This window comes from Neodiprion fabricii, chromosome 7, assembly GCF_021155785.1.
Source record: "Neodiprion fabricii isolate iyNeoFabr1 chromosome 7, iyNeoFabr1.1, whole genome shotgun sequence".
Lineage (NCBI taxonomy): Eukaryota > Metazoa > Arthropoda > Insecta > Hymenoptera > Diprionidae > Neodiprion > Neodiprion fabricii.
In genome coordinates this window covers 17,638,295-17,662,459 of record NC_060245.1, presented here as the reverse complement: position 1 = coordinate 17,662,459, position 24,165 = coordinate 17,638,295, and the positions used below count along the sequence as shown (strand labels likewise).

The 24,165-nt window shown below is 36.0% G+C and overlaps 5 protein-coding genes across 18 annotated transcripts; 3 read left to right on the top strand and 2 right to left on the bottom strand.

Moving 5' to 3' along the window:
* Nucleotides 1-36: 36 nt before the first annotated feature.
* On the top strand, nt 37-2,945 carry LOC124187227 (probable galactose-1-phosphate uridylyltransferase). 9 transcript variants are annotated; one of them, XM_046579623.1, is made up of 9 exons: nt 288-339; nt 455-490; nt 784-910; nt 1,149-1,286; nt 1,356-1,525; nt 1,600-1,805; nt 1,883-2,111; nt 2,226-2,442; nt 2,521-2,945. In XM_046579623.1, exons 3-9 carry the CDS (start codon nt 835-837, stop codon nt 2,793-2,795), a joined length of 1,311 nt encoding a protein of 436 aa, XP_046435579.1. In that variant the 5' UTR covers nt 288-339; nt 455-490; nt 784-834; the 3' UTR covers nt 2,796-2,945. The 9 variants fall into 9 exon arrangements, with proteins under 9 accessions (XP_046435580.1, XP_046435584.1, XP_046435578.1 ...); XM_046579626.1 differs by having other exon boundaries at nt 323-339; nt 784-856; XM_046579624.1 differs by lacking the exons at nt 288-339; nt 455-490 and adding an exon at nt 37-99.
* On the bottom strand, nt 2,918-5,454 carry LOC124187226 (adenylyltransferase and sulfurtransferase MOCS3). Its single transcript, XM_046579621.1, has 5 exons — nt 4,892-5,454; nt 4,614-4,827; nt 3,856-4,154; nt 3,275-3,742; nt 2,918-3,106 (listed from the first exon to the last, which is right to left on the bottom strand). Exons 1-5 carry the CDS (start codon nt 5,067-5,069, stop codon nt 2,955-2,957), a joined length of 1,311 nt encoding a protein of 436 aa, XP_046435577.1. The 5' UTR covers nt 5,070-5,454; the 3' UTR covers nt 2,918-2,954.
* Nucleotides 5,455-5,582: 128 nt separating this feature from the next.
* Nucleotides 5,583-8,781, top strand: LOC124187232 (ras-related protein Rab-39B). The gene is made up of 4 exons (XM_046579636.1): nt 5,583-6,412; nt 6,927-7,036; nt 7,357-7,833; nt 8,586-8,781. Exons 1-3 carry the CDS (start codon nt 6,305-6,307, stop codon nt 7,793-7,795), a joined length of 657 nt encoding a protein of 218 aa, XP_046435592.1. The 5' UTR covers nt 5,583-6,304; the 3' UTR covers nt 7,796-7,833; nt 8,586-8,781.
* Nucleotides 8,782-9,931: 1,150 nt separating this feature from the next.
* LOC124187222 (actin-related protein 2-like) lies at nt 9,932-17,286 on the bottom strand. 2 transcript variants are annotated; one of them, XR_006871794.1, is made up of 6 exons: nt 17,071-17,286; nt 15,417-16,241; nt 14,896-15,259; nt 14,148-14,451; nt 13,375-13,646; nt 9,932-12,992 (listed from the first exon to the last, which is right to left on the bottom strand). XR_006871794.1 is itself a non-coding variant. In XM_046579612.1 (5 exons), exons 1-5 carry the CDS (start codon nt 17,196-17,198, stop codon nt 13,558-13,560), a joined length of 1,710 nt encoding a protein of 569 aa, XP_046435568.1. In that variant the 5' UTR covers nt 17,199-17,286; the 3' UTR covers nt 9,932-13,557. The 2 variants fall into 2 exon arrangements, 1 of the variants encoding a protein (XP_046435568.1); XM_046579612.1 differs by having other exon boundaries at nt 9,932-13,646.
* Nucleotides 17,287-17,794: 508 nt separating this feature from the next.
* Nucleotides 17,795-24,039, top strand: LOC124187220 (protein Son). 5 transcript variants are annotated; one of them, XM_046579607.1, is made up of 13 exons: nt 17,795-17,829; nt 17,953-18,315; nt 18,421-18,798; nt 19,338-20,043; nt 20,163-20,314; nt 20,395-20,540; nt 20,723-20,831; nt 21,023-21,225; nt 21,298-21,408; nt 21,507-21,620; nt 23,080-23,308; nt 23,657-23,772; nt 23,870-24,039. In XM_046579607.1, exons 2-13 carry the CDS (start codon nt 17,997-17,999, stop codon nt 23,981-23,983), a joined length of 2,697 nt encoding a protein of 898 aa, XP_046435563.1. In that variant the 5' UTR covers nt 17,795-17,829; nt 17,953-17,996; the 3' UTR covers nt 23,984-24,039. The 5 variants fall into 5 exon arrangements, 2 of the variants coding, with proteins under 2 accessions (XP_046435563.1, XP_046435564.1); XR_006871790.1 differs by lacking the exons at nt 17,795-17,829; nt 23,657-23,772; nt 23,870-24,039 and adding exons at nt 22,694-22,755; nt 22,924-23,013 and having other exon boundaries at nt 17,836-18,315; nt 23,080-23,214; XR_006871792.1 differs by lacking the exons at nt 17,795-17,829; nt 23,657-23,772; nt 23,870-24,039 and adding exons at nt 22,636-22,755; nt 22,924-23,013 and having other exon boundaries at nt 17,836-18,315; nt 23,080-23,214.
* Nucleotides 24,040-24,165: the final 126 nt, after the last annotated feature.

Sequence of the window (24,165 nt, the reverse complement as noted above, 5' to 3'; positions counted from 1 at the left end):
AAGATTAGCTTTCTTTTCACTTAGGGTGCGTTCCGATTCCGAACTACCTCCCAGTGCTGTCAACAATCTTTTATCACTTTTGCGCTGCCGAGTTCGTGAGTAGATCTGCCTCTGTCCTAGGGAGTTTTTAGGGCCGTCAGCCAATTTCAGAACACACCGTTTAGTCACCTGGGTGGCATTTCGGAACGCCAAGGATATCTGATTTTTATTTCATCAGCCTATTCTGTTACCATCTATGAGATTTTTAGATGGCCGTCCGCCGATATAAGCGACCTCTTTGTTCTGGTTTTGAAACCGCGGCGATTTGACACATTCGACCAACACTTGACACTTTCGAAAGTATCTATTTTTAAATTAAGTCCAAAATAATTGCCAATTTCTAAAATAAACATATTAAAAGGATCAAAGTTCTTACAAAATGATGAAATGAACAGTTCAATTTTTTTCCTTTCAGAGGCTTCAAAAATTGATTTTGTACACGCGTCAATAAGCAAGTATATTTTGTCATTTAGCATGTATGTATTTCCAGAAAAATTAATTGACAACCGAATAATAAATATTTGTTTTGCGGTATACGAGTACACTTTCTTAAAGTATTTTCTTTTCATTGTCATTGAATAGTGATCGATTTCTTCGTTTACATCACATACAGTTGTAATAATCAGGCAGCATGATCCGAGATAACAAATGACGATGTTATCAGATCCGGATTACGCTACTTAGCTATGTCATGTTATCTAGTATCTAGTTGGTAAAACTTCTAATGACATAATGTCCACATAGAGACTCGGTACCCTGAGAAGCACCGAAGAAAAATCGATTTGACACGTCAAGATGAGTTCCTTGGAAAAGTGTGGTAAGGATCGCACTAGAGATGGTAATGGCAAAGCAAAAGGGGTGTGCGATATTGGTGATTATAAACTTCAACAGTCGAACTGCAGATAATCGACAGTATGCATTGTTTAAACTCCCTTGCTACAGCGTTTCATACGCTATTGCGAAACTGAACACATGTGACTCATAATCATTATATTGCACATTCTTGCACTATTATTTTCAAAGTATAAGTACAGCAAAGGTCACAGATATTGCTTTCATCTGGTGGTGATTGCGTTAAGTTTGATTTAAACTTTATTCAATTTTTTTAGGTAAACAAAGAAGGTCCAAAGAGCTTGAATGCACTCGTGATACCCCGAGCAAAGATGAATCATTGATGTCGGAGAAAGGGCAACCTTCGAGTGTAACCTGTGGAAATATGGCGACTAACAATGACTTTGATCCAACAGGTATGGTCGGGAATGATGCATAGGTATACGGATGTTTGTATATGCTAGTTATTTAATGTTGTTTCGCAGAACACCAACACATCAGATATAACCCTCTGAAAGGAGAATGGATATTGGTATCCCCGCATCGTATGAAACGTCCTTGGGGAGGGCAAGTAGAAGATAATCTCGACGAAGAGCTTCCCGAATATGATCCAAAGAATCCATTGTGTCCTGGAAACGTTAGGAGCAGTGGTAAAGTGAGCAGAACCTGCAAGAGATAAAGAAAAGTAGCGCAACTTCTCAAATACATTGTGATAACTGTTGTTTCCAGGTGACTCCACCTTACCGCAACACATATTCATTTGAAAATGACTTTCCCGCACTGTTGGAGTCTGTTCCAAGTCCGCCAGAATCTTCGGACGAGCTTTTCAAGATTGGTCCAGCAACGGGAAATTGTAAAGTGATGTGCTTTCACCCAAAATCGAACGTTACCATCGCTTTGATGAAAGTTGAAGATATCAAAGAAGTAATAAAACAGTATGTATTATCGCAAAAATGTGTTTCAACTGTATGATACAGCGTCGTGAAACCTTGACTCAACATTTTACAATCAGATGGATACTCGAAATGCATGAACTGAGCAAAAAATGGGCCTGGGTACAAATATTCGAGAATCGCGGGGCTATAATGGGATGTAGTAACCCTCATCCGCACTGCCAAATTTGGAGTAGCTCATTTCTGCCCTTTGAAGCCCAGAGAAAGGACAAATTTCTCTGCAACTACTACCGCCGTCACCAAAAACCGCTTTTGATTGATTATGTACGAAAAGAGATTGATAGAAAGGTACTTCGGGAAATAATTGTTCAAAGGCAAAGATTTTGAGTAAATCAATTAATATCTTTGAATCTTTGAACTGTGCGAATAAATGTTGCGATACAGTAACTGATACGTTTTCAGGAACGTATCGTGATTGAGAACTGCGACTGGGTAGTTGTTGTCCCATATTGGGCGCAGTGGCCTTACGAGACTATGGTGTTACCCAAAAGACAAGTAATCAGAATGCAAGATCTGACGGCAAGTCAACAAGAGTCTCTGGCACTTATAATGAAGCGACTGTGTACCAGATACGATAATTTATTCCAATGCTCCTTCCCTTATTCAATGGGATGGCATGGTAGGTTTCGGTAAATCAGCTGCTAAGTGCAGGGAGAAAATCATGAAAATATCAAATATCGTTTCTTGAATCTTGCAGGTGCTCCGACTGGCCAATACTTGAACGAGGACTATCGCTACTGGACATTTCACGGAATATATCTCCCACCATTGCTCCGTTCTGCAACGATAAAGAAGCACATGGTCGGATATGAACTCTTGGCACAAAGTCAGCGAGATTTAACGCCTGAACAAGCAGCTCAAAAACTTAGAGCAGTATCAGACGCTCATTACAGACATCCCGAAATGAGTTTGCCACCTGACGAGCCTGCTAAATTTTGTGTGTGCAATCCCCCTGAAGCATCTAAGTCATAGAGGCTAGTCAATTAGGAAATTAGAGTGATTCTGACATACATTTCACTATCTGCCAATTATCACTTTTTAAAATATTGACTATATATTTTTTGACGATTGTATAGAAAAGATATACGTGTAAATAGGAAATTAAAGGAGGTTTATCAACGATATTGTACATCAATAGATTGGGAATGTCGGGTCGACGTTCTTTGCCCATGCGTGAATACCGCCGATTACGTCTCTTATGTTTACAGCCTCGTCATTGATCAATCCTTTGAGAATTTTCACCGCCTTTTGGGAATCATTACCACGTCTGCATATCACAATTACTGAAAACGCAGAACAAATTTTCATTTGAAAGATAGTTCGACTCTCCATAAGAATGTAAATACTAAAGCTAAACAGGAACAGATTCGACTGTTTCAATCAAGAGATAATTTATCTCACGTAGATGAACGAAATCGTTGATCTTAAGGATCAATTTTGAACTGACTTACCGTCTATAGGAGTATCCCCATTTCTCATACTTCTGATAACTTGTTCCACAAGTGCATGGCTGTCAGGTTTAGAAATTTGGGTGAATGGAACATTAATAGAATTGGGCAATTTGCATATTTCAAATTCTTCGTGAGACCGAACATCAATTAGTACATGAGATGTTGCACTGCTGTCAGCAAACTTATGATACTCTTTAACAGAGAGTCGCTCAGATTCTTTGAGCAATTTTAAACCTGGATTTTTATCATTCGCTTTGGCCCGGCAAAACTCTTCGTAATCAATCAGCTTATCGATTGTCGAATTATCTCCACATATTAAGCAATTCTGATTCTTTGGTCTCAATTTCACATTTCTAAATAATGTCTCTGTTCCGTCAAATAGTAGCAATCTGCCAGCCAGCACGCCGGACATTTCCAAAATAATTTTCATCGCCTCTAAGGCTTGGAGAACGCCGATTGTTCCTACAGCTAGAAAATAGTTCAGATATTTTTAGTCGATTCCTGGTTTGAATCAATAATTGCTAGCAACTAGTAATTCTTTGTTGCACGTTTTTCAAATTAATGCTTGGCCTCAAAAGTACCTGCGCCCAGCACGCCTCCGTCTCCACAGTTCGTCACAGTTTCGGGAGGTGGTGGGGTTGGAAAAACGCATCTGTAACAGGGACCCCGATAGTTGTACACAGTTAATTGTCCCTCAAATTTCAAGGCAGAGCCAGAAACCAACGGTTTTCCAGTCAACACGCAAGCGTCGTTCAATAGATATCTGGTAGCGACATTATCGGTAGCATCCAAAATAACGTCATACTGCTTTACTATTTCCAAAGCATTGCTGCTGTCCAACTGCATCTTGTAAGGCGTTATATTGACGCTGCTATTCAACCTGGGAATAATAATTAATACTTTTAGCAATTACAATGTCAGATATAATTAATATTCAGACTTCAGACATCGCATATAACGCAAGTAAAATAGAGTACTGTTCAGTTTCACCTTACTACGATATGGCAGGAGACATTGGACTTGTTTTACTATCTACTCTATGAAAATTCTTCATTTTTCTCTAGCCACCGATTTCTGGTGCATATTCAAAAACTCAAAATATAGGTATCAAATCATTAAATCTGTTTCACAGTATCAAAATAAATAATCATGGTTTTGATTGTACTATGTAGATGAAAAAATACATCGACTCCTTTTGTTATAATGAAACTGTTGTAGTGGATCAAAACTGAACGCAGTAGTTTATTTCACTACCGACCACGCATGAATCGGCAGGATCTGTGAAACCTATGAATAGTCATTCGATCTGACAAAGCTTCATGCGCCAAACAAAATCTACCGAGTCAGCGCCGCTGTAGCCGACACGACTTTGGGGACCCTAATGCTCTCCTCGGAGTGTAATAACTGCCTGTGAAGATTGTTTGTTTCGACTTCATCATAGTCAATGATACCAATGTGCCCAATGCCAGCACCAACTAAATATAATGCTGCAGGACATCCCAAGCCTCCAGCGCCAACGATCAGCACCGATGACTTCTTCAACTTTAATTGACCTAGGAAAAGGAACCGAGATATTTCACTGTTACTTGTCAAATGGGTTGGATATATTTGATCTACCTTTCACCCCAATTTCAGGCACTAAAATCTGCCTGCTGTATCTGCCAATTTCTTCATTGGTCAAGCCGCATTCTTGAACTACATGCTTATCTCGTTGTACGCGTCTGAGCGTATCTTTCTTCTCGCGTAATGTCTTTGTAAGAGCGACAATTTCTCGTATTAATTCCTCTTCGTTCATTGCTTAGAATTATCTATCAGAAACCAAAATCAACTTCGATACTGACGCGAGCCAGTGAAAACCTGTTCCGAGAACGTGCAGATTTCTTAACCTAACCTGACCTAACCCAATCCTGAATTTGTCGACATGACAATGTCATTAGGAATGGAATTTAGAATTGTCCATGGACGACATCTTGGCTGAGATGTCGACTGTTTTCGACGCTTCTACGTATAAATTAATTGAAAAAATTTCACTCATTCGAAACTTTGTGGTGGTGTGGTCCAATATTTCACATTCACAGCAAAATTATAACGAATAAAAACGCTCTCGCAGCTAAATTCATAGAACGTTGATTCAACACGTTCGAGATTTTCACATTTTAAAACGTGCGCTAAATGATCTCAAATGTGATTAGTTGAAAATCCAATATGGCTGACATACAGATGGGGAACCAGGAATTCCACTGAAATATACCTATATACATATATATATATATGTATATATATGTATACTTCAGTGAGGAACACGCTTGAGATATATCTCTCTCTGCTTCAGGAATACACCTAATCTCATGGCTAATTTTTACATACGCATCTGTAGATATGCAATAAAGGCTCGTATCAGCTCAGTACGCGTATGTTACGTCAGCTGTGATCAATGCTGATCAACCGAATGTATTTGTTGTTGGTGATATTGACCATAGCAAAACAAAAGGCAATCGAGAGCAAATGTTTTTCTGGCATATCTCCTGCCGTTCCGCGATGCTTATTAACCTCAAAGTGGCATTACATGACGAAATAAGTTCTACTGCGTATCTGACAATTTAAAGTAAAGTGCTGGCCACTGCGATATCGCGGTTAATTATCTAGAGCGCTGGGATTCGGCAGTGAATTTTAACCGTCTGCCAAAAATGAGTACTGGGATAATCAAATTTTACGTTAGTCGAGCGAATGATAAGACGTAGTTGATTCGGAACTATAGAAAAAAAAAGCGCGTCATGCGCAGTTGAAATCATATGCAAGTCTCAGGCTTTGCTCGTAATAAACAATACAAATCAAACAAAGCTATTGCGAGAGGAAGTGACAATTAATGTGTCACGATCAGCCGAAAGGACTCTTGTGTTTTGTACAAATTCCACTCTTCTGGCAACGTTCGGAGGTTACGAAGATGCGCTATTTTTAACACGGCGACGCACAATTTTATCGCTCTGTAATTGAACGAATCGCGCCGCCCCTAAAAGCGAAAACGTCAAAATGGTGGAACCTATTTTTGACTATCAATTCCGATTGATTCTTATCGGAGACAGTACGGTTGGAAAAAGTTCACTGCTAAAATATTTTACCGATGGTAAATTCGCCGAGGTACGTCTGGTTGTCATTTATTTTGCTGTTATGCATATTTATTTTTACTCTTGACCTTTCATCGCATCTGATCTTTGTAATTTGTTGATAACAACCTCGAATACGCATCATAATTGATCAGAACTTTTACCACTCACTGGTTTCATCTATTGACCTAAGAATTTCGGTCGCCGATTATTTTCATTTCGTATGCTGAAGTCTGTATTTGAAGATCATAGATATTATTGTACAGATGCCGAGCTGATTGTCGGAAAAATTTTCCTTGTCCCTTACTCGTACTTTTGGCATTTGTTTCATACTATAACGGTCACTTCAAAACTAATCCATGACCTTCCAACCAGCTTAGTTTTGAGAAATGAATCGTCATTTATTGCATATCAAAGTGCAAGCATGACTCGTAGGGAATAACCTTCCAAAATTCCAAGTTCCATACAAATAGCATGATTCATACCTAAACATTGGTTCGTCTGTTTTTCTAATTTAGGAAAACTATAAGCTTACTTTTTCATTATAGCTATCGGACCCAACAGTTGGAGTAGACTTTTTTGCCAGATTAATTGAGGTCAAAGATGGGACGAGGATTAAATTACAGCTCTGGGACACGGCAGGCCAAGAAAGATTTAGGTAGCTACTATGCACAGGAATTGATCCTATTTTCAATCAGTATTGTAAGAAACAAGCCAAGAATTCGCGAGGCTTCAATTGATTCATTTTTCTCACTTCTTACACTACGGCACCCTATTTTAGTAGCCTTGTGACGTTTGTAAATGTATTGATGATAAAAAATTAATTTATTACAGCATGAATCCAGTGAAGATGCATTATTCTTTCAAATTTCTTACATTCTATAATATTTTTTTTGAACCGTCGTTTAACTAAACGCCCAGTATTTTGCATATAATTACATAATTAGTAACAAAAGTACATGTCTGTCCATATTTCAGGTCCATAACGAAGTCTTACTACAGAAATTCGGTTGGAGCACTTCTAGTTTACGATGTATGTAACAGAGCGAGTTTTGAGCACATACCGCAATGGATGATGGAAGCACGGAGGCATATCGAGCCTCATCGTCCCGTTTTTGCATTGGTAGGATGTAAGGTAGATTTAGTGAGCAATGGAGGTAGAAGAGAGGTTTCAAAGGAGGAAGCAAGGGCTTTTGCCGATCAGCACGGAGTCCACCACATTGAGACTAGCGCTAAGACAGGGATAAATGTTGAAGATGCTTTTAAAACGGTGACGCAGGAAGTATACAACAGAATACAAACGGGTGAGTATAAGTTGGAGGATGGATGGGATGGGATCAAAACTGGATTTGCTAGACCCGGAGGGTTGGATTTCAATTTAATCGAAGCTGAACCTGCGAAAAGTTCTTGCTGCTAATAATAGCGGCAATTTATGATTAATCCAAATTTATATTAAGGTAGTACCGTGATAGCAGCAGTCCTCAACTTCCAGAGAAATATCCCTTGTATAAAACATAACTAAAGTAAAAAGTAGTTGAGATACAGTACACCTTTGCGCCTCCACTCACATGCGCAGAAGTATAAAAATTTTCCCATTGCGTCTTTTGTCTGACTTGGCAACGTTGCATTCTAACTCAGTATCTCTTGCCCCTCAAGCATGTGTGTAGAGAAATGTATTGTTATGAAATCAATTTGAGGTTAGTTATAATTGGAGACTGAACCGTACCGTAACCTATATCCGCCAAGTTCTGACATTTATTTCAATTCGTTGGGTCTTTATGGCATTTTAAACTTCCCGCATAGGGCAACGTTGCCAAGTCACTATTTCTCACGGGTTAGGTTATGAGAAAAAGTTCGAAAATTATTGAAAGCAACAAACTTTAAGAATTATTTACAAAAAAATGAATACTGCTTGTTTATGTTTTTTTTTGAAAAAAATTACTTGTTATATCCTCAATTAATAATTCTCAGTTTTTAAAAAAAATTCTAAGAAAAGTATGGCTGTTATTAAATAAAATGCTCACGCTAACTACGGTCGGGATAAGGAATACATGTAAATTGTACGATTTTTGATCGCTAATATTGCAAAATTTAGTACCGCAAGGACTATTAAAAAAAATTCCTACGTATAAAGGACACTTCAAATTATGTGTATTCAACAATTGAAAGATATTGTAAGAAAAGTGATTTATCACGGTACTACCTTGAAGGTAAAAACTTTTTAGGATCATAACATGTAAGCGCTGTTGGCAAAAGTTGAGACGAGGTAGAAAGATATACCTTTTTTTGTTCTCTTGTTCAAAGATTTGCCATGAAATTGATCAAACCGTGAACATCCATATTCATAAAAATAAAAAAAAAAAGACTAACAGAGAGAATTTATAAGCATCGAAACAGTTTGTTCAGAGTTATTGTAACAATTTTGTATATAATTTGTATATATATGTAATAATAATAATATGAAAGAATTAACATGTATAATATTGAAGTATCAATAGATTAGAACATGAGCCTGAAGTTTCCAACGTTCATTTGAAAGAAAATATAAATTAATTTATGGCGCACATATTTTTTCCGGCAAGTTTTTCCAAAAATTAAATTACAATTATCAATTTGTAATAATTTAGATGAAAAATTTTTGCACTTACAATTACTGAACAAGTTTTGCGAAATAACTATCTTGGTATAATTACGATCAAAGGAACCTTCAAAATTTCAGGTACATATTGGAAGATTGAAATATTTCTTTCTAGATAAGTCTTGACACATTTACATATATATATGTATATCTATATATATATATATATATATACATATAGAAAGCGCCTTCTAATATTTTAATTGTTTTTAATAACGCGATAGTACCTTTGTGGAATACATAAAGTGTCGTTTTGTTAATCAGAGAAGAATTGTCTAGCACCCTTATGATTTTTTTAGTGGTTTGCTTTACAGTTTCGAAATTTTTTTTGTGACAGAAGTTATCCCATACACGTACTATTTTACAGTGATTATTGTTAAAAAGTCAGAGTATAATTAGTCAAAGTATCGACATAAATTCATAAAGTTTTATTAACAAGAATAAATAGTCGTTGTTTGATACCACTGCGATTTTCAATAGTTTTGAAACGCTATTACATAGATAATATATAAGATTTTACAAAAACAATTGTGAGCCAAATTTGCATCACAAATATGCAGGTAGAAATTAAAACAAAATATTCTTCAAAACTTAGGGTATATTTTATATATTCTAATTTGTAATATACACGAACATACATACATTCATACATTTAATAGCTGTTGGAAATAGAATAAAATTTAATACTCCAAAGTCCACGTCCAAACATGTTACATGTAAATCATCGTCCGTTTAATTACTTCATCGTACTCGAAAGTTCTTGCAAAAGTGCGATTAATTGAAATTCGTATTAAAACGAAAACAAAGCATCCTGAGACATGACAATGCCAAAATAAGACAAATATATCTTAAAGTATTTATTTATTACTTATTCGAGAGAACCAAACTTTCCCATGTTAGATTTTTTGATACATACATTTCTAATAGCGAACTTGTCATAAAATACGTTGTTTGTACTTCAAATTTCTAGTTCTAGCATACATGCTTCTTGAATTTAAATATGACAGAATCTTTGAAACGTCATTTTTGTACAGATTCTCAACCGTTCACATTTTCTATCAAATTAAAACGTGATACTTATATTTATGTATACCCATTGAGTCCATTATTTTCATTAATTTTATCGAACTTGAAATACCCAAGTAAATTAAGAAAAATAATACATTTTCGCGAAGATTCCCATGTAGTTTTTTCGTTCCGTTGCAAATTTTTAAAATGCAACTATGGCCTCAAGTCATAGCGCTCAAGTGTAACAGTTTATAAATACACGGGTCTATCGATACGATCGATATTTAGCAAAGATTGACGTTCAGTGGCTTGGGTGGTTTGACCTGATACCAAAAAAAAACAAAAATTAAAGTAAGTAAAATAAACGATTAACTGTTAGTAACATAGGATAAGATTGTACTAATTGAGTGATTTGCATAAAGTCATTTGTCGATCACGATGTACGTACCTTGCCTTTATGATCTCCAACAGGCTTTTGCCTCGCTCTTGTATTCCGGTCGTATTTGTTATCATCGGAGTAAATTTAAATTGCAAGAGTGATTATCGTGGGTCATAAACCTGCACGTCACAGATCATAGAGTAAAAAATACATCTTCTATTATTACCATGTATAATAATGTTTCTTTTCAAATGATATGAATAACTATTACCACATTTAGCCAAAGGTTTTTACAGTTTATCTAACGAGTATGCAATTCGTTATTTACTTATTTGTCAGATTTGTAACAATTCGAATCTGTAATTTTCATTAATTCTATTGCTACTATTCAATTAGTATGAACAAATTAAAAAGCGCTAATATTTTGGACTGAACGATGAAGAAATAATTCTTAAGAGTATAAAGCGGAAACGAGAGTTGATAAAATATAGAACGATTAGAAAAAAAAGTTTTATAAAACTATTTTTTTTTATTGACTTTCTATTCTTGGGACAGAAAAAAAAAAAAAAAAATTTATTCACAAAATATACAGTCGTAAATAGTATACATCGATAGAAACACAGGCATTTGTGTGCGCGTGTGTAAATATTGTGTGCGTATACATACATATGTATATATATGCATAAACATATACATGTGCGTATGTGTAAACATAAATATATATGTATATGTGTATCGTACGCATGCCGTTGTATTTTATTTTATCTATAATATAACGAGACTTCTTGATGTAAAGTGTGATGAAATAAATTATTGAATAAATGTGTTTCTCTTGTTATTTACATAATTTAACAAAATTAAATGTTAAAATTATAAAAGCTTGAGCGTACAACAAGCTTAAATGTGTCGATGTAATTTCATAACATATCCCTTTCACTCACATGTACTTATTTATTTATTTTTCCATCAGATAAAAACTTGTGCCAAGCAACAATAATTACAGGATTATACATAAATATTTTGTAAAAACTGATGGGAAATGAATAATTATTTAACAATTTTTCTTCTTTTCATCCACTTTCACTGACATTTTAGATTGTTAGAATTCAGGTGTGAAACTGTTTTTTCTTAAATAGATAGAGCTGATTCTATATTGATGTTGGTATATTATCCTTTGTTCATATCCGTAGCAGAACACTGATTATAATACAAATTTGAATGTTGAGAACATTCACATTATGAATAATCTATGAAGGAAATCACAACAAGTTACCAAATCTACAGCCTTAAAATAAATACAGAGAATGAATCACCGAGTACGAATTCTCGTTCGTTGCGGTAATGAAATATTTTAAGATATCGATATTGAAGAAATTATAACTGGAATGATGAACTTGTTACACATTATAGAAAAGAAATGCAGCTTTAGTGCTGTGAGTTCCTTCAAGGTTTTAGTCGTTTAAGGAACTACCTGAAGAGAAGAAAAAGTATGGTTAAAAAAAAAAAAAAAAAAAAAAAAATCAACATTGTGCTAGTAAAATTCAATAAACTTATCATTAAATTGTACAATATCTTATCGAAAATATTTTGTATTGATGGAATTATATAGTAAGCTGATAAAAATCTGCTATAATATGTAACAAAATATGTTCATTGAGCTCGTTGCTGTGAACTAATATTAATTATATTTTATACCTCATCATAAGCAGCATTATTAGGTATAGTCATTATTAATAAATATTATGAAACTTGACGTATAAATTATTATAACAATTACTTCTTTGTTCTTACTTTGTATAAACCTATAAACGAGAGACTCATGAGTTTAATATATTATTACTTTTTCTCAATTAATTATCATTACTAATTATTACTCAATACATATATATCATATGTATACGTATATATTACTATTTTGGAAGTATACTCTGTTCTTAATGTTCTAGGTAGGTTTATGGTGACTAGAAAAATCTCTACATACATACATACATTTATGTATATATATATATATACACACACACACGCACATACACGTTATTGTGTTGCTTTTTTGTTTGTTTTTTTTTTTTTTGGCAAAAAATCCAATATAAATTTACGAAATAACAAATGACATTCTTCGGAATACTATTGCAAGTTTAAAATTCATTTAACGCGCAAAATTAAATGATACTAGTTGTTTTGATCACACTTTCCTTTTTCCATATCATTCTTCAATGTGAATTAAAGAAAGAATATAGCGGAGAGATAAGAGATGCAGTAACATATTAAAATGAAACTATTTATTGCGCGTAGAAAACTTTACCAAGTAGTAAAAGTTTTAAAGATTTTCATTGCTAAATTTTTGACATCTGTATAACATCTCCCAGTCTTGTGTCATGTAATAGCGTGTTGAACACTTGCCAGAGATACATAAGTAATAAATTTAGCATAGTGAAATAAGGCAGTGAAACCATTCATTCCACATTTCAATCAGATTAGATTCTCATTTTCATCTAGTTGTAATTTTATCAATCTTTAGTTGAACCTCGAATTCAGAATCTGGTGAAATAAGAAATTCTGAAGTTCCTGCAGGTATCATGAGCGGGTAAGCTAGAATAACATTTCAAACTTCTCATATATATCAAATATTATTATAGTTAAAAAGTTTCAAATTTCATACGTTCATTCTGAAATTAAGTATTCTTATTTGGTTCAGAATGCAACAGAGTTACGTTAAAATAGTTTTACAAGTGCAAGTTTGCTTATTGTTGATTTACTATTTGAATAAGGTTAATTTGCAACGAATTTTTCGAGTTGGTATCTGGTGAGTTAGTCTGTTAAAATATATGAAGAAATTAGATGAAATATGTGACACCAGTTACACGATAATGTGCAGGCATATTTAAAACCGTACAACATACATGCATTCAATAATGTATAAAGTCATTCTAGTTAATTTAACATTATTATAATATTATAAGAGAATTCATACCTTGCGAGTTGATAGACAATATAGGAATAGAATATACTTGACACTGGTAACATTTCTCTTCCTGATATTACGTCTTGACATATGTACTGGTTTGCTAATTTGCATAATCATTGCTAAGGTACTAGTATTCATGACTTGAATCATTCGTCATTGATATCTATCTCCCACTTTGCTACTTTGTTACTATTCAAGCGATTCACATCCAAATAAGACGTACTCTTCCCGCGATAACCAGAATGGATTCCCTTCCACATATTCTGGTGGCGTTTTGTCTGCAAGTCAAAGAAGCGGATCGTTTATCGATGCAAGAATAAATAGATACAAAAGGTAAGAAGTAAAAATATTTTGGTTCTGAGATGAACGAAAAAATTACGGCAAAGTGCTTTCCGTATTAAATAGTTAAATACAATTAAATCTTGCTGAATATTTTTCAGCTCCACATTAAAGCTGGACGACGATGTTGATTGTTCAGCATTACAATTCACAACGCAATCCATGTATCGAGATTTCTATATTGAATAACTAACCTTGTAATTTCAAATATTTAAAATGAAGATACAAATTGCATTGGACCTTTTTCCAGAATCCACCCAATGCTTTTCTCACAATGCTTTATAACGATATTCAATTCCCTGTATTTACGCCATACGTGAAAATAGCGAGAGACTTTTTGCACTCTTTTCTTATCTCATCCTCAACTCCTGATACAATCCAAAATTCTGATCGATGACAGTAGAAAAATATGGTGTTTACCAAACAAGGTGACAACATACCAGGATGTACGGCCAAAGGTACGTAAGTTGATCCCATAGCCACATTCCAACTGTGAGTTCCTGGGCAGCTTCTGACCTCCAAAATTGGACTGTGCTCCGGAAGTAATTCGCGCAAATCTTTAGATAGCCTGAGGTCAAATCCCGCCAAATCAGTGTTACCTCCGGTCAACAGAATATGGGATAGACAATCCTGGGTCAGTTCTTCCGAAAGGCCCATAGTCACTTCCTTGATCACTTCGGGGAGCCCAAGGCTAACATACATCATCTCAGGTGCGATGTAAAGCTCAGAACCCAGCGATACTCTCTGCCAAAATCAATTTCTTGTTCTATCAATCTATACATTGGAGAATAATAAGAAATATTTGACTAATCGCTACAGAAAGTTTACAAACTTCTTTCCGATCATTAAAGAATTTGATGATGATAAATCGTCGAAATTAAAATTCACCTCAAAAAACGTGGGTGGATCGCAACGCCCATCAACCAAGCATATCAATTTTCAATGAAAACTTATTTATTTTAATAACAATCGATGGAATGCAAAAGATTTTCATCACATATTTCATACTGTTCAATTACCTTCTCGACAGATTATTACATGAACAACTCTTATCGATTCATGACAAATTTCAGTAAATTGCGTGTTAATTAAGGATATATTTAACATTCATCAAGAATAGTTGTTACTTGTTCTAATTAATCGACACACCTGCATAAATAATTTTAATATTATTTACTTTTTACCTACCCAAAACTGTTTGTAATCTGCGTAACTATCAACCCTAAGATTGATGTGTTCTCTTCTGGTTGGCCCTCTTTTCCGTTCTTCATTTTCAATGTTGTAGCTCAATCTGCATCTCTCCTTGACAGCCATAGTGTCCAAATAAGATACAGGAATCTGATGGTATTCTTTTGGCTGCCAATGCATTGCTTGCTTTAAATAATGGGCTACGTGATATCCACCGACAGGCAATAGACGCCACCGATCAGGCATCACCCTTCCTCCAATGACAACAGCAACTGTTGTACTCAGAGCACCGCTATCTACTACAACGCAAGTCTCCACATCGAGCATTGCGCAAGCAGCTAAGGGTTTTGGAACTAAACATACCCTGAAACGATTGTGAGAGAATTGAAATTGTTAAAATTCAACTCAACAAGTAAATCTTCTCTCTGAAGCAGTGAAGATTATACTCCAAATATCTAAGAACCGGCTACATAATTATTTCCATATGATTCTATTTTTATAAATTCAGCGAATAAAATTACCTAGCAACTTTGACCTCTTGAAATAAGTAATGAAGTAGCTGTTTTCTGAGTAATGGATGCATGGCGAGTGGTTCGCAGAACATAAGTACAGCGTTTGGCTTTCTCAGTGTCGCCGTTAAACCCATCTGGTGAAACAAGTGATCGACGAAAGTCTTTAGCACCGAAAAAGTTCCATCGCTTAAGAGGGCTTCCGCTGGACTAACAACATCAACGTTAGGAATTCCTAGAACCTCAATGGTGTCTGCACAATATCCATTCAATAATTTTTGATAAATAGGATTTGTACTAGAGTATTTTTGTACATCATTCTGGTGCGATGCGAGGCGTTTTTTCTCGCGATACAATTTAACCGGATTGCAAAATACGCAAAACGGTCCACTGGGTCGTGGAATTTTTGCCGTTGCTAGCTCGGATAGCCTCACCAGTTTCAGCTTTTTGGCAATTGATTTTGCATCAGTTTTTAACCTGCTGCTACTGCTCGCTATGCTTGGTGCCTGTGTTTGCACCTCTGCGTTGGCCGTGTTGCATTTCGGTATGCCAAACATAGAGAAATGCCGTCTTAGACCGAAATGAGGCGTTATGACCCACGTGTATTTGTTCCCAATCTCGATGACCACCTTTGAACTCGAACCTTCGACGCAGTTCCTTTGACACGTGTAACCACTGCAGTGGTAGCACTTAGGGAATGGAACGCTCTCTCCCAGCGTCACTACCATGTGAAGTCGGTAGCACATCGCCTTAAAACTAACGCTTAGTAACTGGAGACATTTCATGTCAGGAAATTTGAATTGTACTTTGGATATGAGCTGCAGCCATTTGATTTTCCTGAAATAAAAAAAGTTTTTATGTACCGAAGCGTGCATGGTTTACTTAATCCATGATTCACGGGTGCGGCTGAAGTTGGTTGGGTTTAATTTTGACAATACAATTACCCTGGGTGAGGGTATAAGATTTCAACTTCAAATTTTAATCAAATGATCTTGGCTGCTGACAATTACAGAAATTTATGAATTATATAATCTATTTTAAATATCAAAAGTAGATATTTCGTCCAGTATCAATGAATGACGCTCTCAACAAATCTTCAAACCAATAACATTCAAAATAATTTAGAAAAAAATCAAATATCTTAGTATAGTTGAAGTATGAAGAATTCAAATAAATTGAAAAAAAAAATTTCACCATTAGATATAATGCAGTTCAGAATGGGTTAAGGGAATGCCTTGCTTGATTTCAACATTGACATATATATCTCTAAAAATCAAAGTTCACGTATCCCAAATGCTGATAAGGACTTAACAGCCTTATTCGTGCTGATTAAGACAAGACAACCAGTTATAAATTTGTAAATAGCTGGGTTTTCATGTTTTGAATTTTGGTTGAGTAATTGCGGGTCACGTTGATGGTAATATTTCGAAAAAATTTGGCTCGACAGGCTTGATTTCTTTCAGCTGTACATGCTACACCATCATTTTGTGATCTTTTTGCTCAGAAACTTTGTGGGATGTACAACATAGTCCTGTAATACTACCTTTATAAGAGTATGTGTTAAGGGTTGAAAAATGATTAAATAATTAGCTTGTCATTCCTAACTATAAGGCCTTGGCTCGGTAAAGTACGAAGGGCGTTTAAGCAACATAACCTCGAAACTTACCACAAGTAATCGGTGTCCGATGTTTTCCTGAGGTATTTACAGGTGCTCCCGAAGGCAATAATGTCAGGCACATCACAGTATAAAAGAATTTTAATCCATATTTCCTCGGGGAAGACAGCTGGATCCATGATTATATTTCGAAAATAATGAAATATAAAAGATAAGTTTGACAGGTATGCCGACCCGTTGAAAATATTCGAGACACTCCCTTTAGCTGATAATGCGCTAGTCAAGTTCAAGGCTATAGTTGAAGCTTTGCTTCGCGCGTTTAGGCTTGTCTTTAGCGTTTTTAGCTGGCTACGCTGAGTGCGATATCTTCAGTTTCCAACTAATAGCAAAGGCGTAATCCTAGGGGAAACGCACTCAGGGCAGCCAACTGAAAAATATGCAGTGACGAACCACGTGATCAACTCACGGGACGTTTATAGGACAGCGTTTTGCTGCCGCTACAGACACATTTTCACGGGTAGGTTTTTGCTTTAGAGCATATACTACTACTGGTGGTAGCATCGCGCAAAGTATCGCCTATACAAAAACTGTGGCGGAGGAATGAGATAGAGCACTCGTGCTATGAGCAGCCTGTCTCTCTCGCTCTTCAAGCTGCATGGCCGATACGTTTTCTCTCAGCCAATAAAATGCAGAGTGAGAGAGGCAGAGTACCCATGGTGGTAATCCAGGGCTATACATCTCGCTCTCTCATCGCTACGACCACAGTTTTAGCCAAGTTGACGGTTAGGTAGCTTACCACTGATCTCTGTGGTAGCTACGTTCAGTAGTACTTAGAAAAGTACATGGCATAAGGGTGTTTGTGATGGGACGTAGATTATGCGGGAGGAGGGATATTTTTGCGTTTTGACAATTTTATCTTTTTAAATTCTGCAGGTGTATGGAATTTCATTGACAATTGGTAGGAAAGAAAATTACCGATGGCCGATTTATTCGATATAGCAAATTTAATTACGACGGTGGGTGTAGACGCGGTTAAAATTAAATCGGAGCCAGGGTTACCCGAAAAATCGTCAAATGAAATTTTGACCGAACTTTTTAGTACGTTTGACGCCGATGAAGGAATAATTTCACCTGGAAGCGGCGATAACGAGATTGCCAAAGATATCAGTGTAAAGAGCGAAAAATCGGATAAGCTTAAGAAGAAAAAGAGCAAGAAGAAGCACAAGCATAAGGATAAAAAACACAAGAAGAAAACTAAGAAACATTCATCCGATAGCGACAGCGAGGCTGAAGATGGTGAGGAGACATATTGATTTAGGATCAACAATTCCAAATTAGTTCAACGAATCTTAAGTTCCCAGTCTCTTTTATTTTTGCTCTTATTTTGCTCTTATTTTTCAGACTCGAAGAAGCGAAAAAAACATAAAAAGAAATCTAAACGCAAGCGAGATACTTCGTCGAGTCGAACTTCCGAATCGGATGAGCAGAAACGAAAAGTACAAAAGATTGATAGTGATGGCTTTAAGAAGAACTCCAAAATAAGTGAAAACTACTTTAACGATGAATTTGATGCAACTACTAATGGTAATGCGAATAAGAACGTTTCAAAGCTTGCAGAAAATGCTTTGATCAAAACAGAGCCAGGATTAGCAATGCCTGAGCATTCAGTGCATCAACAACATGAGGCACTTTTGGAACCATCAAGTCCCCGGCAACCTTTTGTAGCAAGTAAAACTAACAAGGATAACTTGGAGGACATAGTCATGCCAAGATTACTTGGTGTGTATTAAAATCACTTTTAACAATTTAATTCACAGTATTAACTTGCAGATAGCAAACATACTTTTATGTAGATAATAAAATTAAAATAATTCATTCATCCGTAAGTTTCATACTGTTAGATATACTTAATGTTATACAAGGATTTCCTATATTAGGATTCAGCAACAAGAATTATTCTATTGGATTCTTATTACAAACGTTTTTATCCTTAAATTTAGACATATGATTTTCAAAAACAAATTATTTTATTTTATAACAATTGAATCATCAACATTCCTCGCATAGCAAGTAATAGACTGTATAAAAGTTACTTTTTGCTAATTGAAAGCTCTGATGGCAAAGAGGGATAAGTCCTATATCTGTGGGAAAGGCAGAGTATATTAGGGAATCACTGAAAAATGATTATTATATCGATTTCATTACCGTCCTATTAGTCATTTGTTTGTTAGTTATCGATTTTCGTTTTCAGCATCTAGAATTTTTCACTATCTTTTGTAAGAGATCACCTATTAAAGAATACTTTTCTTTTAATACAGAAAATCCGAAGCAGGGAGCAGCAGGAAAAATTCTTATCAAGGATCTGAAGCATAGCGTGGTTTACAGTGAAGTCGTGAAAGAAGTTGAGAACAAGGCAAGAGAAAAGGCTGCTCGCATGGAAGATGGCGAACTGTCTGACAGCAGTGGCAACGATAGAACTCCAACGCTGAGTCCAAGTCCCTCACCATGCGATAATCATGGAACGCCATCCTTGAGTCCAGAATCAAATAAATCAATTGTGAGAACGCCAAGTCCAATGCTAAGGCTGCAGCAAGTGGGTGTAACACTAAGAAATGATCTGCGGATGATTTTAAAGGAGAAGGAAAAGAAGCGTCGGGAGGAAATAAAGTCCAAGTTGAGAAACGGCAAACAGGAAAGAGAAGACAAGACGCGTAGAGATTCCAACGACAAAGGTCACGAAGAAAAACATCACCGCAAAAGCGGGTCTCGTGAGAGAAAAAGATCCAAGTCAAAAAGCCATTCCAGATCTCAGCGCAGCAGGAGTAATGGCAAGGAAAGATCTAGGGAAAAAAGCAGAGACAGACGAGATAGGGAGAGAAGCAGAGATAGGTGGGATCACGAATGGAACAGGGACAGACGGAAAGTCAGCAAAGACGGAGACAAGGATAGGTACAGAAGCAGGAGTCGGGATAGAAGCAGAGACAGGCGCAATAATCGTGGAAGAACGCGGAGCCGAGAAAGAAAGTTAGTCGTGCGTTTTTTCTGCCTGAAATTCTCGAGTTAAATATTGTAACGTTTCGCTAAAAGTGATGTCTCGTTAAGTCTACCTCTCAATTGATTCTATTATTGTACAAAATTTGCAGAGAAAGAATAGAAATTGACAAAAAAAAGCTGCTCGAAATCGCTAGAAAGAATGCTATAAGTATGATTCAGCAGGGAACACTTCCGCTTGCTCAACAAGACAAAGTGATTGCCGCTATTCAAGCTGGAGGAAAGTCGGTCGACGAACTCACAGGTGATTATCTTCGAAAGCGTATTAATCCTTAGAAAAAATCTGCCGTCGAAGTATCCTAATTTTGTCTATTGTTTTCTCAGATTTTTGCAAATCCCTATCAAAATCCGAAGCCTTGGGTGAACTGTCCAGCATATCTTCGGACGACGATGGCAGTAATTCTGAAAAAGGCTTTCATCATCCTTTCCTTGTCAAAGATAGGCCCAATTCAATAATCATGAATATTCGGGTGAGTTGGCAGCGTGTGAAAGAATACCGATTTCAATAGCTTCTGATAACAATCGAAATCAAAATACTAAACTTTCCCACTTAAAATTCGGGTTTAATTATCGCAAGGTCTTGCCATCGAAATACGATTGAACAAGGCTTTAGAACGAAGTTTTATGCTCACTGGTTATATTGCTATTTCAGGATGCAAAACAGTTACCAACAAAAACATTCCAAGAAAAAGCGGCAGAGTCGTCGACCCAGTTACGATTACAATTTCCAGTTTCTAGTGGACAACATCACAGAAAAACTGGTGAGAGAATGTGTAACTTACTGTTGACAGATATTCACAGTTGCAGAATGAACATTCGACTATGTAAATAAAAATCTAAGAGCCTTCATGTTCTCTTGTAAAAAACGTTAAGAAAATTATTCAGTCTACTTTAAAGGTTGGATATATGCGGCATGAACGCACTGATATTTTTTCCCATTATTTGTACACAGAGAACGAGTGGGTACCAGTTAACCCAAAGAAGCCCGAACCAAAGAAGCCAACTGCTCCAGTGACAGCTCCACCTGAGCCGCTTGCAATAATGCCAGCGCCAACACAATCGCCAGCACCTGTACCTGCACCTGCGCCTATACCTACACCTGCCCCCACACCTGCACCACAATCGCCTGTATTTTCACAGCCTTCCCTATTGAAGGTATGTGAGGCAATAAAAAAAATTTGAAGTTGTGCGGTGAATCGTGAGATCATTACATCGTTTACGTTTCAGAATGTTGATATAGGCTGCATCGTATCTCAGAGATTAGCCGCGATGAGAAAACTCAGAGAAAATCCAAACGACGTCCAAGCATTGAATGAAATGTACAGAGCTCAAAATGGGGTAAATAATTTCCACTGACAGTGATAATCAAATGAGACAATGCAACAAAACACGTTAGACGTAATTTGAAAATACTAATTCGAATAATTTCTGTTCAGATGAAAAGTTGGGCTGAGAGTAAACAGATGCCAGGTCAGTTCACGGGTAGCACTGGAGTCAAAGTGCTATCAGCCTCTGAACTATCTGCTGGCTATCAAGCATGGGCCCGTAAGGTAACACGATCGATTATCTTTGTCTTCTTCACTTGTCCCGGTATTTTAAGTTCCAGCTCTTTATTCAATATTTGTCTCGAAGACTATGGCGAATTCGATTTACTACACTAAGTACAGCTTCCCTAGTTTATCAGACTTTTAACAGGTATAAATACTGGGAAAAATTTACAAAGTGCACTGAATCGAATTCAAAATGAAAAATCACTATGCAATTTACTTGCATATTTTAATATCAAATTTTCGCTTTCGTTTTTTAAAGTACACAAAATATTCTTTCGTTTTCTGAGGAAAAAAAGTGTTAATATGTATTCAGAATTTATTTTGATAACTCAAACTTCTCTAAGTAACATGTTTTCTTTAATTTTTTATATGACGATAGCGTCTATCATAATTGCACATTCTGTGTATAACATTGGACGTACTAGTTTTTGTTTCTTTTTAAAAACAAACTTTTATCAAGTAACTTTTAAAATTTTATTGTTGGGACAATTCTAAAAAAAAAAAAACTTATGTAATAAATTTATTTATTTGACTTGTCACATTAGCCATCGTTTTGGCTTATTATTTGATAGTATTGTTTGGTCTAAGTTATCGCAATTGCCTATAGCAAGTTTTCAGGTACAGTCTCAGTCCAGACCATCCATAAAGAATGACTTTGGTCTAACCGAGACTGTGTTGCAGGCACAGACCACTTCTCACGCAGAGGTGGACTCTGTGTCTGCACGGACACAAGAGCCTTGTTGCCATAAACGAAATGATGATTACTGCATAGTTGAGAAAACAAAATATAACGATCACTTGTCATCAGCACAGATTCATTCGTTGATGCTATTTATTTCCTGTTCACTTTGCCACATTTTCATCTCTCTGACATCAACGAGTGAACTTCGTTGCATAATTATACAACTGGCAACTTGCTCCTGTGAGATCAATGCTAATTAATCTTCAGCTGCTCATCTTTGTGTTTCATAAATAGAAAAGAAAATACTGTGACTTTAATTTATTTGAAATAAAGAGTTGACGAGCTGAGACTAGTTAGCACTGGTCTGTATCCACCTGAGGGTTTGTTACAGGCACATAGCTACATTGGAGAAGAAACGACCTTCGCAGCGCAGTGCTCATTGATCTTTGTTTGGTAAGTATTATCAAAAAGAAAAAAAATTTTGCTGGAAAGTTTATATTTCTTTTGAATATTTTTTAAATTGGTGTTTCCTTGAATAATGTCTCTCTTTGATTAAAAGATGATAGTAGTGAACTAGGAATCATATACATACTCGAAATGATCTTCAATTTACCTTGACAGATGAGTGAGAAAGGTTACATTTCTTCATTACTTTATACTCAAATATCACACAACCGCTCTCGAGATGAATTGAGACTTGCTTCAGTTCCTGTTAGTAAAAAACGAATAGGTAATTCCTCCTGCATTATTTACAACGAAATTACACTAATTACTTAGGATCAATTGCTAACTGCACAACCTGTCTCTGGTGGAATGGGAATGGCGCTACTGCAAAAAATGGGATGGAGACCTGGTGAGGGTTTAGGCAAAAATAAGGAAGGCACTTTAGTGCCATTACAGTTGGAAGTAAAGCTTGACAAACGAGGTCTTGTCTCCGATCAGGATATTGGTAGTCGAGTTGGAAAAACAGCAAAGCCAGTTGTGCCAACGATCAAGACTCTTGAAGGTAAATTGGCTTCAAAAATAGACAGATCGAAATCACTATATCTAAATTGAGAGAAAAATCTTAGTTTCGTGGAATATTATTCAGGTGAACTATTTATTTTTCATTCATGAATGAATAACCTGTCCATGTTTGGGAATTTCAAATCCTATTGACGCTACACGTGACGCTGTAGGTTTCTATCACCTTTGTTCGTTTATTATTGACTATTGATCAGAGATAAATATTAAATACTTAATGCTCTAATACTCCAAAAAGTCTTTTTTCCAGTGTAGATTTTTTTTAAAGTAATTATACAGCTGTGCATTATTCTATTTAATGCATGTATGTTTAATCAATCTAAACTTTCAGGAAAACATCCAGTTTCGTTGTTGGGTGAATATTGTTCGAAACGAAAGTTTGGGGCACCGGTATATGAGCTGTGTTTTGAGTGTGGACCAGACCATAAGAAGAATTTTCTATTCAAGGTAAAGAGTTCTGTTTCTGACAGGCAGTAAGTACTTCCTGGTTTACCACGTGTAGTAGAGAATTTAATTCTCAGATAACATGTTATTGTGAATGCAGGTGAAAGTAAATGGGATAGAATACAAACCGAGTGTCGCCAGCCCGAACAAGAAGCAAGCTAAAGCAGAAGCTGCTCAAATATGTCTGCAAACTTTAGGACTGCTTGCAGCATAAATCTTGTAAATATATGAAAATAGATAAAATAATGAATAAAATAAGTTTGTTTAAAATTGTTGTAGCAAATCCTTTGCACATCCTTTGCAATCAATTCCTTTTCCACGAAATCTAACAATTACGTCGTTGACTGAGGAGTTCGTGTGTTTCGAAGTTGTTTTTCAAATTTCCAATTATTACGT

What these genes read in the sequence shown, in the direction of transcription:
- LOC124187227 (XM_046579624.1), top strand. Translation starts at nt 835, where the DNA reads ATGAGTTCCTTGGAAAAGTGTGGTAAGGATCGCACTAGAGATGGTAAT. An exon ending in ACGTTAGGAGCAGTGGTAAA is followed by an intron (nt 1,526 to 1,599) that starts GTGAGCAGAACC and finishes TGTTGTTTCCAG; the next exon opens with GTGACTCCACCTTACCGCAA. An exon ending in TTATTCAATGGGATGGCATG is followed by an intron (nt 2,443 to 2,520) that starts GTAGGTTTCGGT and finishes TGAATCTTGCAG; the next exon opens with GTGCTCCGACTGGCCAATAC.
- LOC124187232 (XM_046579636.1), top strand. Translation starts at nt 6,305, where the DNA reads ATGGTGGAACCTATTTTTGACTATCAATTCCGATTGATTCTTATCGGA. An exon ending in CCGATGGTAAATTCGCCGAG is followed by an intron (nt 6,413 to 6,926) that starts GTACGTCTGGTT and finishes TTTTCATTATAG; the next exon opens with CTATCGGACCCAACAGTTGG. An exon ending in GCAGGCCAAGAAAGATTTAG is followed by an intron (nt 7,037 to 7,356) that starts GTAGCTACTATG and finishes TCCATATTTCAG; the next exon opens with GTCCATAACGAAGTCTTACT.
- LOC124187220 (XM_046579607.1), top strand. Translation starts at nt 17,997, where the DNA reads ATGGCCGATTTATTCGATATAGCAAATTTAATTACGACGGTGGGTGTA. An exon ending in CAATAATCATGAATATTCGG is followed by an intron (nt 20,541 to 20,722) that starts GTGAGTTGGCAG and finishes TTGCTATTTCAG; the next exon opens with GATGCAAAACAGTTACCAAC. An exon ending in AACGATCAAGACTCTTGAAG is followed by an intron (nt 23,309 to 23,656) that starts GTAAATTGGCTT and finishes CTAAACTTTCAG; the next exon opens with GAAAACATCCAGTTTCGTTG.
- LOC124187222 (XM_046579612.1), bottom strand. Translation starts at nt 17,198, where the DNA reads ATGGATCCAGCTGTCTTCCCCGAGGAAATATGGATTAAAATTCTTTTA. An exon ending in TCGGACACCGATTACTTGTG is followed by an intron (nt 16,242 to 17,070) that starts GTAAGTTTCGAG and finishes TTTTTATTTCAG; the next exon opens with GAAAATCAAATGGCTGCAGC. An exon ending in CAAGAGGTCAAAGTTGCTAG is followed by an intron (nt 15,260 to 15,416) that starts GTAATTTTATTC and finishes CAATCGTTTCAG; the next exon opens with GGTATGTTTAGTTCCAAAAC.
- LOC124187226 (XM_046579621.1), bottom strand. Translation starts at nt 5,069, where the DNA reads ATGAACGAAGAGGAATTAATACGAGAAATTGTCGCTCTTACAAAGACA. An exon ending in GCCTGAAATTGGGGTGAAAG is followed by an intron (nt 4,828 to 4,891) that starts GTAGATCAAATA and finishes TCCTTTTCCTAG; the next exon opens with GTCAATTAAAGTTGAAGAAG. An exon ending in GCTACAGCGGCGCTGACTCG is followed by an intron (nt 4,155 to 4,613) that starts GTAGATTTTGTT and finishes TATTATTCCCAG; the next exon opens with GTTGAATAGCAGCGTCAATA.